The sequence below is a fragment of the Mobula hypostoma genome, chromosome 14, assembly GCF_963921235.1.
Source record: "Mobula hypostoma chromosome 14, sMobHyp1.1, whole genome shotgun sequence".
NCBI classification, from domain to species: domain Eukaryota; kingdom Metazoa; phylum Chordata; class Chondrichthyes; order Myliobatiformes; family Myliobatidae; genus Mobula; species Mobula hypostoma.
Genome location: NC_086110.1, coordinates 48,016,223 through 48,033,128, shown reverse-complemented (window position 1 = coordinate 48,033,128; position 16,906 = coordinate 48,016,223). Strand labels below are relative to the sequence as shown.

The 16,906-nt window shown below is 39.5% G+C and overlaps 1 protein-coding gene across 2 annotated transcripts in view; it reads right to left on the bottom strand.

Moving 5' to 3' along the window:
- Nucleotides 1-4,873: 4,873 nt before the first annotated feature.
- terfa (telomeric repeat binding factor a) overlaps nt 4,874-16,906 on the bottom strand; it is a 48,147-nt gene continuing 36,114 nt past the window's right edge. Inside the window, exons 6-11 of one of the 2 annotated variants that reach the window (XM_063067100.1) lie at nt 15,572-15,723; nt 13,306-13,710; nt 12,490-12,584; nt 10,342-10,397; nt 6,730-6,903; nt 5,481-5,609 (exon numbers count right to left, since the gene is read on the bottom strand). In XM_063067100.1, the coding sequence (XP_062923170.1) occupies nt 6,778-6,903; nt 10,342-10,397; nt 12,490-12,584; nt 13,306-13,710; nt 15,572-15,723 (834 nt within the window). In that variant the 3' untranslated portion in view covers nt 5,481-5,609; nt 6,730-6,777. Of the gene's footprint in view, nt 5,610-6,729; nt 6,904-10,341; nt 10,398-12,489; nt 12,585-13,305; nt 13,711-15,571; nt 15,724-16,906 lie in introns of both variants that reach the window. The other variant, XM_063067099.1, reaches the window with a different exon arrangement.

The following is a 16,906-nucleotide window of genomic DNA, read 5'->3' as shown; positions in this document are numbered from 1 at the left end:
TAGCTCCAACAAATCCTGGGAACAACATCTGAAATCTCAGTCCAGAAGAGCGCACTACTAGGAACTGCACCAAACCCTCAAGTTCCCAGGTCTTTGGTAGAGGACCTGAGATTGAGGGGAAAACACACATATGCACCACACGTAAGGGGTGAGAATTAAAAAAAAATTAAACAGTTTAATTAAATAAGTAGTGCAACGATAAAAAATTTAAAAAGTAGTGAGTTGGTGATATTACAAGATTTACTTTTTTGGGACATTTGGATTCATTTTAATTACATTGACTAAAATGGCTCGGCTGGGAAGCTTTGTAGGTTTCTTTATAATAACATTTAAAATTACAGGGAAATAGATTTGGTTGGCAGATTGACATCTTTCTTTTATGGAAGCTTGTATGGCGTATAGCTCCAGGTTTGTGCTCCAAATATGTTTTTTTTTGTTAGTAGGGTTTTTTTTAGTTAGCAGTGGTTCTTTTTCCTTCTTTCTTTTTTCCAAAAAAAAGCTTTAACCTTTTGTTTTTTCTTCTTATTATTGATATATTGTTTAGCTTCGTTGATAGTTTAACTCTTATTGTATATATTGATATGTTGACTTGATTACTTCAATGTATTTTTTGTTGTTGTTGATTTTCAATAATAATTAATAAAAAGATTTTAAAATGCAATGAAAATTACAGGGAAATACAATATTTATTCAGGTACATTATCATTCACATCTAGCTACAAAAACTGGCAGTCGGACTGCAGTCTAAAACACAGATGGAGAAAGAAAAATTCCAAGCAGGAAAACTGAATTTAGTTCATGTATATTCATGACTTATCTACCATAACATGAAAAATACATAGCTTATAACCACTGCAGCAATGTGATTGTACAAGTGTAAAATATGCAAGTTTGCACAATAGATTTTTTTCAAAAAAAGATGATTAAAATGATATATATTGTGAATTAATCTGAAGTAGTATATTAATTTACACCTTAGCAAATGAAGCAGCATATGCACACATACAGCAATACACAAACAACATTCAAATATGGCCTGTTAAATGGCAAGTAACAGTACTGCCATAAAATTTCCAGGTAACAGCCATCTGCAAAGCATCTAACCAGCTTCCTTTGGTATTCAATGGAATTACCATTGTTGAGACCCCCCCCACACACACACACACACACACACACACATTATAGGGTGTCGCCATTGGTCAGAAACTCAATTGGATGTTTTATCAATAGTAGTTACAAGAATATGCTGGAGGCCAGATATACTGCTACATGTAACCCAAAGCCTTGCAATATCTGCAAAGCCCAAGTCAACAGTGGAATCTCAAATTAGTTACGGCAGGTAAATTCAGCTTCAATTCAAGCAGCTCTACACAAGGACAAAGTAGTGTGTTTGAAAAATACCCCAAGCACACATCAGTAGTGACAGGAGATTTCATAGAGGAATAGAGATGAGATTCTGTGGACACAGTGGAGACACCCAGATGATATGTTGCCTCCCATGTGCCAGGGTCAGGGATATCTCAGACTGGGTCCGTGGCAGTCTAAAAGGGGAGGGTGAGCAGCCAGAAGTCTTAGCACATATTGGCAGCAATGACATACTGTAGGTAGGAAGGGTGAGGAGGTCCCGAATAGATTTTAGGGATCGAGGTAGAAAACTGAAAAGCAGGACCTCCAGGGTAGTAATCTCTAGATTGTTGCCTGTGCCACTCGCCAGTGAGGGTAAGAGCAGGATGATGAGGCAGATGAATGCATGGCTGAGGAACAAGGACAGGGGTTCACATTTCTGATCATTGGCATCTTTTCTGGGGAAGGTACGACCTGTACAAAAGACAGGTTACACTTGAACCCAAAGAGGATGCATATCCTTGCGGGCAGGTTTGCTAGAGCTTTTTGGGAGGGTTTGAACTAATTTGGCAGAGGGATGGGAACCAGAATGATAGGGAGTTGGTTTACAAACAGGGTCAGTGCGTAGTGAGACTGCTAGCAAGGAGAGGCTGATGACAGGACAAAAATTGCAGTTAAGGTTTGAGTTGCAATGTAAAAAGGGGAACAAAATCAAAAAGGGCGATGAATACAGGACTTCGGGTCTTATACTTGAAAGCATGTAGTATACGTGATAAAGTAGATGACATGTAGCACATTTACAGATTTGCATGTATGATGCAGTGGACATCACTGAATTGCAGCTGAAAAATTCAGAATTGATTAGACAGCTTAAGGTGAAGGAACACGAGGGGACCAGTGATCATATGACAAAATTCACCTTGCAATTTGAGAAGGAGAAGCCAAAGTCAGAGGTATCAAGTATTACAGTGGAGTAAAGGGAATTACAGAGGCATGGGCGAGAAGCTGGCCAAAATTGATTGGAAGTGAATACCAGCAGGGATGATGGTAGAACAGCAATGGCTTGAGTTTCTGGGAGCAATTCAAAAGGTGCAAAATAGATAAATCCCAAAGAAGAGGTATTCCAAAGGCAGGATGATGCAGCTGTGGCTGACAACAGATGTCAAGGTCAACATAAAAGCCAAAAAGAGGGTATATGGTATAGCAAAAAAAAAGTGGAAAGTTAGAAGATTGGGAAGCTTTTAAAAACCAACAGAAGGCAACTAAAAAAAAGTCATAAAGAAGGAAAAGATGGAATACAAAGGTAAGCTAGCTAATATTAAAGAGGATACCAAAGGCTTCTTCAGATATATTAAGTGTAAAAGAGGCAAGGGGTAGATATCGGACTGCTGGAAAATGATGCTGGAGAGGTAGTAATAGGGATCAAGGAAATGGCAGCCGAACTGAATGAATATTTTGCATCGGTCTTCACTGTGGGAGACACTAGCAGTATGCCGGAAGTTCAAGTGTCAGGGGGCACTTGAATGAGTGAGTGGCATTGCCATTACAAGGAAGAAGGTGCTTGGGAAACTGAAAAGTCTGAAGGTAGATAAGTCACCTGGACCAGATGGCCTATACCCCAGGGTTCTTAAAGGGGTGGCTTAAGAGATTGTGAAGGCATTAGCAATGACCTGTCAAGAAACAATAGGTTCTGGAGGACTGGAAAATTACAAATGTCACTCCACTCTTCAAGAAAGGAGAGAGGCAGAAGGAAGGAAACTATAGGCCAGTTAGTCTGACCTCAGTGGTTGGGAAGATGTTGGAGTCAATTGTCAAGGACATGGTTTCGGAGGCACATGATAAAAGTGGGCCAAAGTCAGCATGGTTTCCTTAAGGGAAAATCTTGCCTGACAAATCTATTGGAATTCATTGAAGAAATAACAAGCGGGATAGACATAGGAGAACCTGTGGAAGTTGTGTATTCGTATTTCAGAAACCCTTTGACAAGGTGCCACCCTTGAGGCTGCTTAACATGTTATGGTATTACAGGAAAGATACAAGCATGGATAGAGCATTGGTTGATTGGTATGAGGCAAAAAAAATGGAAATAAAGGGCATCTCTGCTTCAACACTACAGAAAGACTTATTAGGAGGATGGGCAAAGAGGTAGCAGATTGAATACAGTGTCGAGAAGTGTATCAATGTCAGTCATGCACTTTGGTAGAAGAAATAAAAGGGTTGACTATTTTTGAAAAGGAGAAAAAATTCAAAAATCTGAGGTGCAAAGGGTCTTGGGAATCCTCATACAAGTTTTCCTAAAGGTTAATTTGCAGGTTGAGTTGGTGGTGAGGAAGGCAAATGCAATGTTATCAATAATTTTGAGAGGACTATTAATTTCAAGAGGCAAGGATGTAATATTGAGGCTTTATAAGGCATTTGTGAGGCCTCACTTGGAGTATTGAGCAGTACTGGGTCCCTAACTTAAGAAAGAACGTGTTGACATTGCAGAGGGTTCAAAGGAGGTTCACAAAAATGATTCTGGGATTCAAAGGTTCATCATGTCAGTGTTCGATAGCTCTGGGCCTGTACTCATGGAATTCTGAAGAATGAGGGGAGGAAATTGCATTGAAACCTATCAAATGCTGACAGGCTCGATAGAACGGATGGAGTAGATGTTTCCTATATTGAGGGAGTCTAAGACCAGAGGAGACAGCCTCAGAATAGAGGGACGTCCATTTAGAATGGGGTTGAGATTGAATATCTTTAGCCAGAGAGTGGTGAATCTGTGGAATTTGTTGCCACAAGCAGCTGTGGAGGCCAAGTCATTGGGTATATATAAGGCAGAGATTAATAGATTCTTGATTCGTCAGGGTATGAAAGGATATGGGGAGAAGGCAAGAGTTTGGGTCTGAGAGGGAAATGAATCAGCCATAATGAAATGGAAGAGCAGACTAAATGGGCCAAGTGGCCTAATTTTGCTCGTACATCTTAAGGTCTTATTATACATTCATTCCCTCCAATCCCTGCAGAAATGTGGCTATTGTGTGAATTATTTACCAAATGTGCTGTGGTCATTCAGCTAGGCTACTCCAACAGAACTTTAACCAGCAAGGACAAGAGCAACAGACTTCACCATAAACAAGTGAAAATCTGCAGATGCTGGAAATCCGAGCAACACACACAAAATGCTGAGGAACTCAGCAGGCCAGGCAGCAGCTAGGAAAAGAGTGTGGTCAACATTTCAGACCAAAACATTGACTGTACTCTTTCCCTAGATGCTGCCCTGCCTGTTAAAAGTTACTCCAGCATTTCATGTGTGTTGCAAAAGACTCCACCTGCAGGTTTCCCTCAAGTAGCATAGCATTCAGATTTGTAAACTCTGGAGCTCTTGACTTTGCTGTCTTGTGGAAGTTCCTCTACCAGATGAACTGCAACTGTTCAAGGAACAAGCCCATCACCAATTTTCAAGGACAATTCAGGACAGGCAATTAATGTTGCCCTTACATTGATGCATAGAGCCCCAAATAAACCAGCTGTGTCATTTCCTACTATTACAGTTGGTGATAAAATACAAAATCTCTTCAAAAACAGAAGAGAAACAGTACCAAGTTACGGTGGAGGGTTTTAAGATTTCCTGAGGAACAAAATTCAGCCTTTTTATGTAAAACTGCAAAAGATCACAACTCTCGAAAAATTACAACGAAATTGATGTGTGGTTCAGCACTTTTATTGTCTGATGATGAATCTTGAAATATCAAGTGTACTCAGCACATTTACATTAAGTATAACAAGTCAGATCTGGTTCACAATATTAAAACATCTTTAGCAGGGGTAGTATATTTCACTGAAAGGAAAGAAACCTAAAGCTTCTATTTTTCTTAATTGGTACTGTTGTCAGATCTTGCAGAGGTTTATGGATGAAAATATTTGCATTAATGTACATACTAAACACACAAATATCTTCAACAAACCATGCTCACATGAAATAAGGAGACAACTGAGCAGATTTTACTTCTTTTCGTTCCTATAATAAATACAAAAGTTTATTTTCCCATATAATTAAAAAAACAATACTTTTTACAGTTTATGTATGGTAAATAGTAAAACTCTTTAAAGAGCCAATTTTTTCAAGTCATTCCAAGCCTTTGCATTGTCCTCCACCGATCTTTAATCATGACGCTAGTGCGGTCACAAAATGGATAATGCTTCAGGATCTTCAGCCAGTTTCCTGCTCCAAACTTTTGTACACCCTGTTTAATCCATTCACTTTCTTCAACTGTCCATTTCTGGAAAATAATTTAAAAATAAACCAAAAACATTCAGGTGGCTGGATATAAAATTCCTAAGTACTGACTTAAGGTTGGGATACTAATGATGAGTCACTTTTATGACAACCCTAGCCACACAATCATATGTGTAGAGAGAATAGAGCAATGGGCTAAGTATGCATCCTTGGAGTACATCTGTGCTGATTGACAGCAAGGAGGAGATGATATTATTGATGCTCACTGATAGTGGTCCCCTGTTGAGAAAGTCAATTGTAGCGGGAGGTTTAGAGACAGATTTTGAAGCATTTTGATTAGCATTCAGGAGATGATAGCATGGAACACAGAGCTGCAATCAATAAACAGTAGTAAGACGTAGGTATTGCTCTTGTCCAGCTAGTCCAAGGCCAATTGGAGAGTGTCTGGAAGATTACCTCTTCCTTGGCAACGTTAAAGTCAGAGACATCAATGGGGCAAAGACCAAATAAAAATCAAACCCAAGGTTATCTGAGCCATGAGATTTTATCACACAGTTATTAAATAAGCTGTACATTCACAGTAATGCATATGTTTTGACATCATTTAGTATAGATTTCTAGAATTACAAATTTCAACTCAAAATATTAAAAAGTTATTTATTTCTGAAAGCCAATTTAATTTTGTGCCCATGTTAATACTAAATTTAATACTAAATAAGGGTGGCAATAGGTACTTATCTTTCAAACTGAGCAATATTCTACAATATGACCAAGTCGACAGTGAATCAAGCTGTTGGGTTGCTAATAAACAGTAAAAGAATGATCATTTAAACGTTCATTTACCCTGCAACCATCTCAATCACTACAGTGTATTAATTTGTTCATACTGCTCATTTTCATAATTCTAGCATCCAGACGGCGCAAAGGCCTATGTTAACAGCAAAACCTGAACAAAAGATGGGTTGAGGTTGGAACTAATGCCAATTGCTTACCAACACATTAAGCATTTAAATACAACAGTCTAAGCATAATCTATCACTGATAATACAAGCAGTTTTACACTTGGGTGGTGGGGGGAGGGTTGTGATAAGCAGCATTACCTCTTCCGTGATTATCCCTAACACTGGCAGCCTGCAAAGCTGATCAGGCCTTACTTTACTCACTGTAGACTGATGACTGCTCAAATTCCATCTACAAGTTTGCAGATAACGCTACCACTGTGGGACAGGTATCAGGCAAGAACAAGTTGGAGTACAGGAAGAAGATGGAGAACTCTGAGACATGGTGTTAAGCAACACACACAAAATGCTGGAGGAACTCAGCAGGCCAGGCAGTATCTATGGAAAAAAAAATACAGTTGGCGTGTCAGACTGAGATCCTTCGGCAGGACTGGAGGAAAAAAAGATGAGGAGTAGATTTAAAAGGTGGGGGAGGGAAGAAAAACACAAGGTGATAGGTGAAACCTGGAGGGGGAGGGGTGAAGTAAAGAGCTGATAAATTTGATTAGTGAAAGAGATACAGGGATGGAGAAGGGGGAATCCTATAATCTTATAGGAAAAGACAGAATGCCAAAGAGTGAAGAAAGAGGTGGGGAGGGGGGGAGGCGCACCAGGAGGCGGCGATGGCCAGGCAAGGAGAAAAGATAAGAGAGGGAAAAGGGGATCAGGAATGGTTCGAGAAATCGATGATCATGCCGTCAGGTTGGAGGCTACCCAGACTGAATACAACAAAGCATTCCTCTAACCTGAGTATGGCCTCGCTGAGACATGGATTGACATATTAGAACAGGAATGCGAAGTGGAACTAAAATGAGTAGGCACAAGGAGATCCCGCTTTTTCTGGCAGATGGACCTTAGGTGCTCGGCAAGACAGACTCCCAATCCACGTTAGGTCTCACCGATATACAGGAGGGCATGCCAGGAGCACCGGACACAGTATATGACCCAACAGACTCACAAGTGTCGCCTCACCTGGAAGGACTGTTTGGGGCCCCTGAATGGTATAAGTGTAGGGGCAGGTGTAGCACTAGTTTTGCTTGCAAAGATAGTGCCAGGAGGAAGATCAGTGGGTAAGGGTGAATGGTAAAGGGAGTTGCATAGGGAGTGATCCCTGCGGAAAGCAGATGGTGGGGGGGGGGAGGAGGAGATGTGCTTGGTGGTATGATCCTGTTGGAGATGGTGGAACTTACAGAGAAGTATGTGCTGGATACGGAGGCTGGTGGTGTGGTAGGTGAGGGCAAGAGGAATCCTATCCCTGGTAGGGTGGTAGGAAGATGGGGTAAGAGCAGATGTGCGAGAAATTGAAGAGATGTGGTTGAGGGCAGCATTGATGGTGGAGGAAGGGAAGCCACTTTCTTTGAAAAAGGAGGACATCTCCTTTGTTCTAGAGAGAAAAGATTCATCCTGAGAGCAGATATGGCAGAGATGGAGGAATTGAGAGAAGGGGTTGGTGTTTTTACAAGTAACAGGGTGGGAAGAGGTATACTCCAGGTACTGAGAGAGTCTGTGGGCTTTTAATAGACATCAGTAGATAAGCTGTCTCCAGAGATAGAGACAGTGAGATCAAGAAAGGGGAGGGAGGTGTTGGAAATGGACGAGGTAAATTTGAGGGCAGGGTGGAAGTTGGAGGCAAAGTTGATGAAGTTGACGAGATCCACGTGGGTGCAGGAAACAGCACCAATGCAGTCGCTAATGTATTGTAGGAAAAGTGGGAGACAGACACCAGTGTGGGCTTGGAACATAAGACTATTCCACGTAGCTGACAAAAAAGGCAGGCACAGCTGAGAACCCATGTCAGTGCCCATGGCTACACCTTTTGTTTGAAGGAAGTGGGAGGATCCAGAGGAGAAATTATTAAGAGTAAGGACAAGTTCTGCTAGATAGAGGAGAGTGGTGTGGAGGGGAAACTGGTTGGGTCTGGTGTTCAGAAAGAAACAAAGAGCTTTGAGGCCTTCCTAGTGGGGGATGGGTGTATAGGGACTGGACATTTATAGTGAAAATACGACGTAGAATGGGAGACGACTTCACCGAGCACCAGAAAAAAAAAAACAGGATCTCAGGATCTTCCAGAGGCCACCCATTTTAATTCCATTTCCCATTCCCATTCTGATATGTCAATCCATGGCTTCCTCTACTGTCATAATGAGCCCACACTCAAGTTGGAGGAATAACACCTTGTCTTCTGTCTGGGTAGGCTCCAACCTGATGGCATGGATATCGATCACTCAAATTTCCGGTAATGTCCCCTCCCCCCCCTTCCCTCTCTCACCTTTTCTCCTTGGCTGCCCATGGCCTCCTTCTAGTGCTCCTCCCCCTCTCTTCTTTCTTCCATGGCCTTCTGTCCTCTCCTATCAGAATCCCCCTTTTCCAGCGCCGTATCTCTTTCACCAATTTAACTTCCTAGCTCTTTACTTCATCCCTTCCCCTCCAGGTTTCACCTATCACCTTGTGTTTCTCTCTCCCTTCCCCCACCTTTTAAATCTGCTCATCTTTTTTTCTGACGAAGGGTCTCAGACTAAAATGTCAACCATACTTTTTTCCCCCATAGAAGCTGCCTAGCTTGCTGAGTTCCTCCAGCATTTTGGATGTGTTTCCAGCATCTACAGATTTTCTCTTGCTTGTGACATGGTGTTAAGACAACCTTTCCCTCAATGTAGTAAAATAAAAGATCTAGTCACTGACTTCTGGCAGTGGGGTGGAGAACACACCCTGTCATTTGTCAATGTTGCTGACGTGGAGAGGATTGACAGCTTCAAGTTCCTAGGTGTAAATGTCAACAATAGCTTGCCCTGGTTCTACCATGTAGACACTATGGTCAAGGAAGCACACCAGCACCTCCACTTATTCAGAAAACTTAAGGAAATTTGGAATGGCGTGGTACACCCTCAACAATTTTTATAGATGCACTATAGAAAACATCCTATCCAGATTCATCACAGCTTGGTGTGTCAACTGAAAAAAAAATTAGAGTTGTGGACATAACAAAAATCAGCCTCTCTTCAATGGGAAGTCTATACTTCCCACTGCCCCAGGAAAGCAGCCAATGTAATCAAAGAGCCTCCCATCAATCTCATTTTCACTTTGCCTCCATCCCCTCCATCAGGCAGAAAATAAAAAAAAGCTTGAAAACAAACACCACCAGGTTCAAGGGTTGCTTCTATCCTGCTATTATAAGGCCTTTAGAACAATAAAGATGACTTCTTGATCTCTCAATCCTCAATCTATCTTATTTGTCTCTTGCACTGAATTTTCTCTGCATTATCTGAAATACTGTATTCTGTTAATGATTTTCTCTTTGTAATGCCCCAATGCATTTATATACAGAATGATCTGCATTGAAGACATGCAAAAGTTTCTCCACTGTATTGCAGTACATGTAACAGTAATAAATCAATTGCAAAAACCTTCTCTCTGACAGTCATCGTATTGTTTATGACTTAATTTGCAATTGATGTAGAAACCATTAAGAATTTCTGCAGTACTGTCATCAGACAACAAAAAGCAGAAACGAAAGGAAAATTATCAGAGAAGTAACCACTAGTCAAATGGATGTGCTATAAATTACAAAGCAAATTTTAAATATGAGTATTTAATCAAACTAATCAACTCAATGTAGTCCATTCCTGATGCTCATATTATTTGCTACAGCATATTAAGGAAATTCAAAATGATTTAAGACTTGCAGTTCAATTCAGTTTATAGGAAACTGTGCACAAACCAACTTAAATTTTCAGGATGTTATTGTAAATCATTAATTTTTCAAGGTAGCCAACTTACCTGACGTTTGCTTGAGATTAAAAAGTTACTCTCTGTTGGTGAGGTTCTTCCATTCGCTGTGTAAGAAAATAAAGTAGATTAATAATAGCCAGTGTGGGAACTTTTACATGCAAGACCATAAAACATAGGAGCAGAATTAGGCCATTTGGCCCAACAAGTCTGCTCTGCCCTTCAATCATGGCCGATTTATTTTCCTGCTCAACCCCGTTCTCCCGCCTTTGCTCCATAACTTTTGACACCTTTACTGAATAAGCAACGTACAAGAACATATCAATGAGAGTTTGTTGTTATTTACACATAACGTTGTATGTCTAAGTTCAAATTGCTTTGCATCCTGTGGGTTGCTAGAAATGCAGACCTGGATAAAATCATCTTTGTGAACATGACAAGCAACTGTCTTCTTCCTTAGCTAATCAGTTGAAGTAATGAGTACAAGTACCTACAGTAGGTAGGTACTAAGGAAGAAATATAATTTACTTATATAGAAAGACAACATGCAAGAGAAAGGAGAACTGTTCATTGAGAGAAAAGTGAAAAGTATACAGTTTAACTTCTCAAAAAAAACTTCAAGAATGTTCAAAACTTGAACAATTGTAACTCTGCATAGGTAATAGTTAACTTTCAGTGCCAGTGTTTTTTTTGGCAGTGGCAAGACTAATTGAGCCTTTTCATGAATAAGATTCAAATTTGAAAAGCTGGTGGATATAATTGGAATTCAATGAGACAAGTGTTAAGTGTTGCACGCTGGCAGGACAAACCACAGTAGGACCAACACAGTGAATAATAGGGCTCTAAAGGATGTAGTAGAATAAGAGAATCTGGGAAAACAGATCCATAATCTTTGTAAGTATCATCAGAGATAGACAGGATCATAAAGAGAGCTTTTGCCACACTGGCCTTCATAAATCAAAGCACTGAGTATAGGAGTTGGGATGCTATGCTGAAGTTGTACGAGAAGTTGGTGCATCATATGCAGTTCTGATCAACCTACAAGAAAGATATCAATAAGCTTGAAAGAATACAGAGAGAATTTACAAGGATGTTGCTGGTTCTTGAGGTCTTGAGTTATAAGGAAAGGTTAGAATTTTATTCCCTGGAGCGTGGGGGAATGAAGAGAGATATTATAAAGGTATACAAAATTATGAGGGTTATAGATTGCATGCAGCCTTTTTCCCATGAGGTTGGATAAATTAGAATTAAAGGTCATAGGTTTAGAGTAAAAGGTGAAATATTTAAGAGGAAACTGAGTGAGAATGAGCTGTCAGACATACTGGACCCAAGTTCAAGAATTTTGAATAGGTACACGGATGAGAGAGGTATGGAGGGCTATGATCCAGAACCAGGCAGAGAAACAGGTCACCATGGACTATGTGGGCTGTAGGGCCTGTTTTTGTGCTGCAGTACACCATAATTCTAAATTTATTTTGTAGGTTCTACACAAATATTAAATTCAAGATTTTTCTGTCAGAAGCTAATAAACATTGTTTTCATGAAGCTTCAGTGTTATTCTGATAGTTAATGTCACGACAAATTATTCAGCTAGCCAAAACCTATGATATTCAAACATTTATGGACATGTAGGAGTGTTTTGGTAGTCAGTATAATAACGGTACAATCAAACTGCACATACCATGAATGCTGCCTTAAGCTGGAGATTTACAATTTTAATAAAAACAAAAAAAAATGCTGAATCTAAACATCGCCTTTTTTCTGCTTCCCTCATAAGTGTTATGATCAAATTTACGTACATCAAGGTAACACCCCAACAATCTACATTTACCTATCTTCAAATATTTTACTTGCACATTATATATACAGCTAGGAGGCAATATCCATAGTCAAACCCAACCAATAGAGGACCTCAAAATATTTTACTATTTTCTTCTTAAATACTTTAGAGATCTGCTTGAGAAATATTTTGGAGACTTACAGTTATTCTCCTTGGTAGTGACTTCTGCTGTGCTTTGGATTTCTGTGAAGATTGTCTTTACTGTTGGTATTTGACAAAAGATTTGCTATTTTCCCCTCTCAATTTTTTTTAAACTACAAACTCAAGTCACTCACACCTTACAAGTCATATTTAACATCAAGAGGTAGCTTATCCTTCACAGTGAAGGAACAATATTCACAAAGTACTTTTTTACTCACGAACTGAAAGCTTTCGAGGTACATCAAAAAGAAGCTCTTCATCACTCCATTCTTCCTTATCCTCAACTATATTAGGATGATTCAAGTACTTTTGCCTAATTAGCAAATTGAAGACAATTGGACATCAATCATTACCAAAAGCATTGCTGCCCAAAGTAAAACCTTCCCACGATGTAGCAAGTGACAATATTATTTTTTTAACCACTTTTCTTCCCCAACCTTATCCCCATTATATTAAATGTCCAAAGAAGAATGTAAGCAATATATTAGTGCTTGCATTACAACAAAAGTGAAACAGAAACCAATGATTGGGTTTGATGATGTAAGCAAAATAACACTAATGCCTATTGCAGCCAGTTAAATTAATATTTGGAATACAAATTGGATCTATCTGATGGTGGCTGAGCTTAAACCATTTACACAAACTTTCATAGGAGTAAACACGATGCAGAGACCGTTCCAAGTTATAACATGGTCAGACATTTGTACACGTCCTTGGGAAAAGCAGTAAAACTGGCCAAAGGTGAGAAACTCTAGTTGGCTGGGGTTCCCTTTCCTCAATATTGTCTTACGATCCCCAACAGTAGAGTTTATATGTGGATACTGAGGACAAGGAGGCCAGGGAAAAAGAAAAAAAATTACCTCTCATGTCTCCAAGTTTAAATAAGCTCAAAACTTTTTCAGTCTGAGTTGCAGATACAACCCAAGGTATCAGAAGGCTATATAAATGTTATTCCAGCTGAAGTCAGTGACAGGAAAAAGGGCAAGAGAAAGTTTAATACAAAATTTAGAGTTCAATTGTTGAACAATACTCACCTCTTGGCTCTCAGGCTGGTTTTTTGACTTTCAATTTCTTTTAGAGCGCTATTTCCATTGCGCAGCTTAATGGGACACTCTCTGTTATGATTGATTTCTCTTCTGCCATCAGGTGTGGTATCAACACATTCCACCTCATCCTGACTGTCAGGCTCCATAATAAACCGAGAAACAGCCTGTATGCAATTTGCATTTGGCTTTTTGAATTGTTGAATCTCCTTTGCCTTAGTTTTCTCCTTCATGCTTCTTATCCGCTTTTGCGTTTCACTATTTCCACACAGTTGAAAATCCAACCTATCCAAATTTTTAAACAATGCCACTGGATCCACTGGTGATTTATGAAGGACACAGAATGCAGTTTGCAGGGCTGTGAAACTGCAAGGGAGGCCAGGCTGAGCTTCCACTCTGGAAATAAATTAAGAGTATCATGTTATCAAATACAGTTTCTCGGGATTTAAATATTTAAACATACACATTTAGACAATCAAAAACTATCAATTTTACTGTCACCATACATTTGATTGATAATCTAAATTAATAATCTAGCCAAGTGAACCAAATGAAACATTGCTAGATTTGCTGATGAGAAAAATCTAGCTAGGGTGGCTATAGAGGCCTGGTCAGTAATTTTTTTTTAAAAATTGAAGTCACATTACAACTGTGCATGACGCTAGTGAGACCATAATTGGATTAATACAGTGGTGCTAGAAAGTTCGTGAACCCTGCAGAATTTTCTCCATTTCTGCATAAATGTGATCAGAGCTTCACGCAAATGCTAAAACTAGATAAGGAGAACCCAATTACATAAATAACACAAAAATTGTTATACTTGTTCATTCATTTATTGAGAAAAATTATCCAATATTACATGCATTTGTTGGAAGAAAAAGTATGTGAACCTTTGCTTTCAGTAATTGGTGCGACCCCCTTGTATAGCAATATCTTCAACCAAATACTTCCAGTGACCGGTGATCAGTCCTGCACATTGGCTTGGAGGAATTTTAGGCCATTACTCCTAACAAAACTGCTTCAACTCTGGGATGTTGGTGAGCTTCCTTCCATAAACTGCCTGCTTCAGATTCTTCCACAACATTTCTATAGGATCAAGGTCAGGACTTTGACTCAGTCTTTACAAAACACAAATTTTCTTCTTTTTAAACCATTCTGCTGATTTACTGTTCTCTTTCCGATCATTATCTTACTGCATTACCCAACTTCTATTACACTTCAGGTGACAGACTGCTACCCTGACAATGTCTTGATAAAACTTTTATATTTGTTGTTCCCTCAACGATGGTAAGCTGTCCAGGCTCTGAGGCAGCAGAGCAGCCCCAAACCATGACGCTCCTTCCACTATGTTTCACAGTTGAGATGAGGTTTTAGTGTTGGTGTGCAGTTTTCCTCCCCTTTTCCTCCACATATAGCAATGTGCATTTCTGCCAAAAAGTTCAACTCTTGTCTCATCTGTCCAAGGAACACTGTCCCAGAAGCATTGCAGAACAACCAGATGGTCTTTTGCAAACTTGAGACATGCAGCAACGTGTGTGTGTATTTTTTTTTTTAAAAAGAGCAGTGGTTTCCTCCATGGTGTCCTTCCATGAACACCATTTTTGTTCAGTGGGACGTACATCCCACACACAATGTAGGGGTAAATGGAATGAGCTGCCAGAGGAAGTGATAGAGGTGGTAAAATTTTCATGCTCCCTCTCTATAGTCATCAACTTCCTTGTAGTTTAGATGTCAGCCAGTCTCTTCCTCAAATATGGTCACCTTTACAATTCTCTGGGGAAAAGAATTCCAAATATATACAACTCAGAGAATTTATTTTTCATCTCCACTGACATGGGCAAGCTTTCATATTGAAGCTATAATGCTAGTTTCAGATACCCTAAATAAGGGAATCTAGATCCACCCTGTTCATCCCCCCCACCCTCCAGACAATTGCATCTTTCAATAAGCCTGTCTATACTTCCAACCTACTCAAACTTTTTTTTATTTACTGAATCAACATAATGAACCTTTCCTGCATTGTTTCCAATGCAAACAAATACCTTAAATACAAAGGATAAATGTGAATGCCATATTTCCTTGAAGAAACTCTCAGCAGCAGTAACCAAAAAAAATTCTGATGCAGACCGAGATTAATTCAAGAATTTTGCACTACCTGTCTACTACTCCTGCTCTATATGGTGATCACCCATGCCACTGCCTGAATGATTAAACTGCAACACAATAGAGAAAAAGGTGAAGAAAATCTTCCAATGACCTGCTTGAACATATAAAACATTTATCCTCTGCACTTGATGAGCATTTATTCCCATCAGAAGGCTGCAAGTTCTGATGTGCTGCTTGATTAGAGACCAATCTCACTTCTTCATTTTGGGCCTCTGGAGGGCTTGAAGTAGATTTCTTTGCACTCTGAAAATTAAAAAAAAACTATCAATGTTTATTCTTTAGTTGCTTTTGTCAAGGAATCGACTTGATGTATGAAAACTTTATAACCAGATTATTCTACCTACATGAACAATTAATTTTATAGCCCTGTAGAATATTGTTTATTGCCACCATAACAAACTAATAAGAGAACTAGGATAATGTTTTCCATTTTAGTGTTATTTCCAATACCACCACTACAACCATCAATTCTTTTGTAGTCCTTACAAAAAGGAAATGAACAGAATGCTTAACCATGCCACTGCAAAGATTGCTATCTGCTAGAGATGTCAGAACAATTTGAAAACAAGTAACACGGACATGTTTAGGAGGGAAAAAAATGATTTGAGTCAGCAGTAAGACATAACCTAGTAGTTCATTTATACTCCAGTGTTTGAAATGGCAAAAGAAAATGGAAATGGGCAATCTTCTCAGTAATTTCAGAGTTTATAAAGTACACACATAGAAGTGATCTTTCAATATTAATACAAATTCATCAAGACCTCTTGAGCCTTGAAATAACTGGACACCTGATCTCAGCCCAGTCTTCAGCTCAAAGCATTATTTTCCACCACTTCAGCATAATCTTGTGCTGTATATCACAGCACTGAGTTTGCTGGGAACTTAGGACTATCCTAACATGCACAAACATTCAATAAAAAATTAGGAAAGTTTAAATATATTTTTAAAAGTTAAGCAGCATGTAAAAGTACATTCATATACTAAAATTTTAATCAAAAATTGCAGCTAGCTTCAATGGTATTGTTTCATTTTACTTCACAAGTAATTTGCCCATTCACTTGGGCAAGGATTGGGGAATTGGTGCCCTTTGTATTACAGTGTCGGCTCAACAAGCAGACCTGGAACTGGAAAATCTCTAGGACAAGATTATCTGCCCCATTGGAGTCTATGAGAAATCCACTGGAGCAGCAGAGAGGCAGCCAGTACAGGTGTCCCCCGCTTTTCGAACATTCACTTTACGAAACCTCACTGTTACAAAAGACCTACATTAGTATCCTGTTTTCGCTTTCAGAAGGTGTTTTCACTGTTACAAAAAAAATCAGCACACATCCTGAGCAGTGCTCTCCCCCGGATTCGGAACTGCATTCTCGCCGGCATTGCTGAAACATGTGCCTGTGAGCAGCCGTTTGCAAGGTAAGTTCTAAGG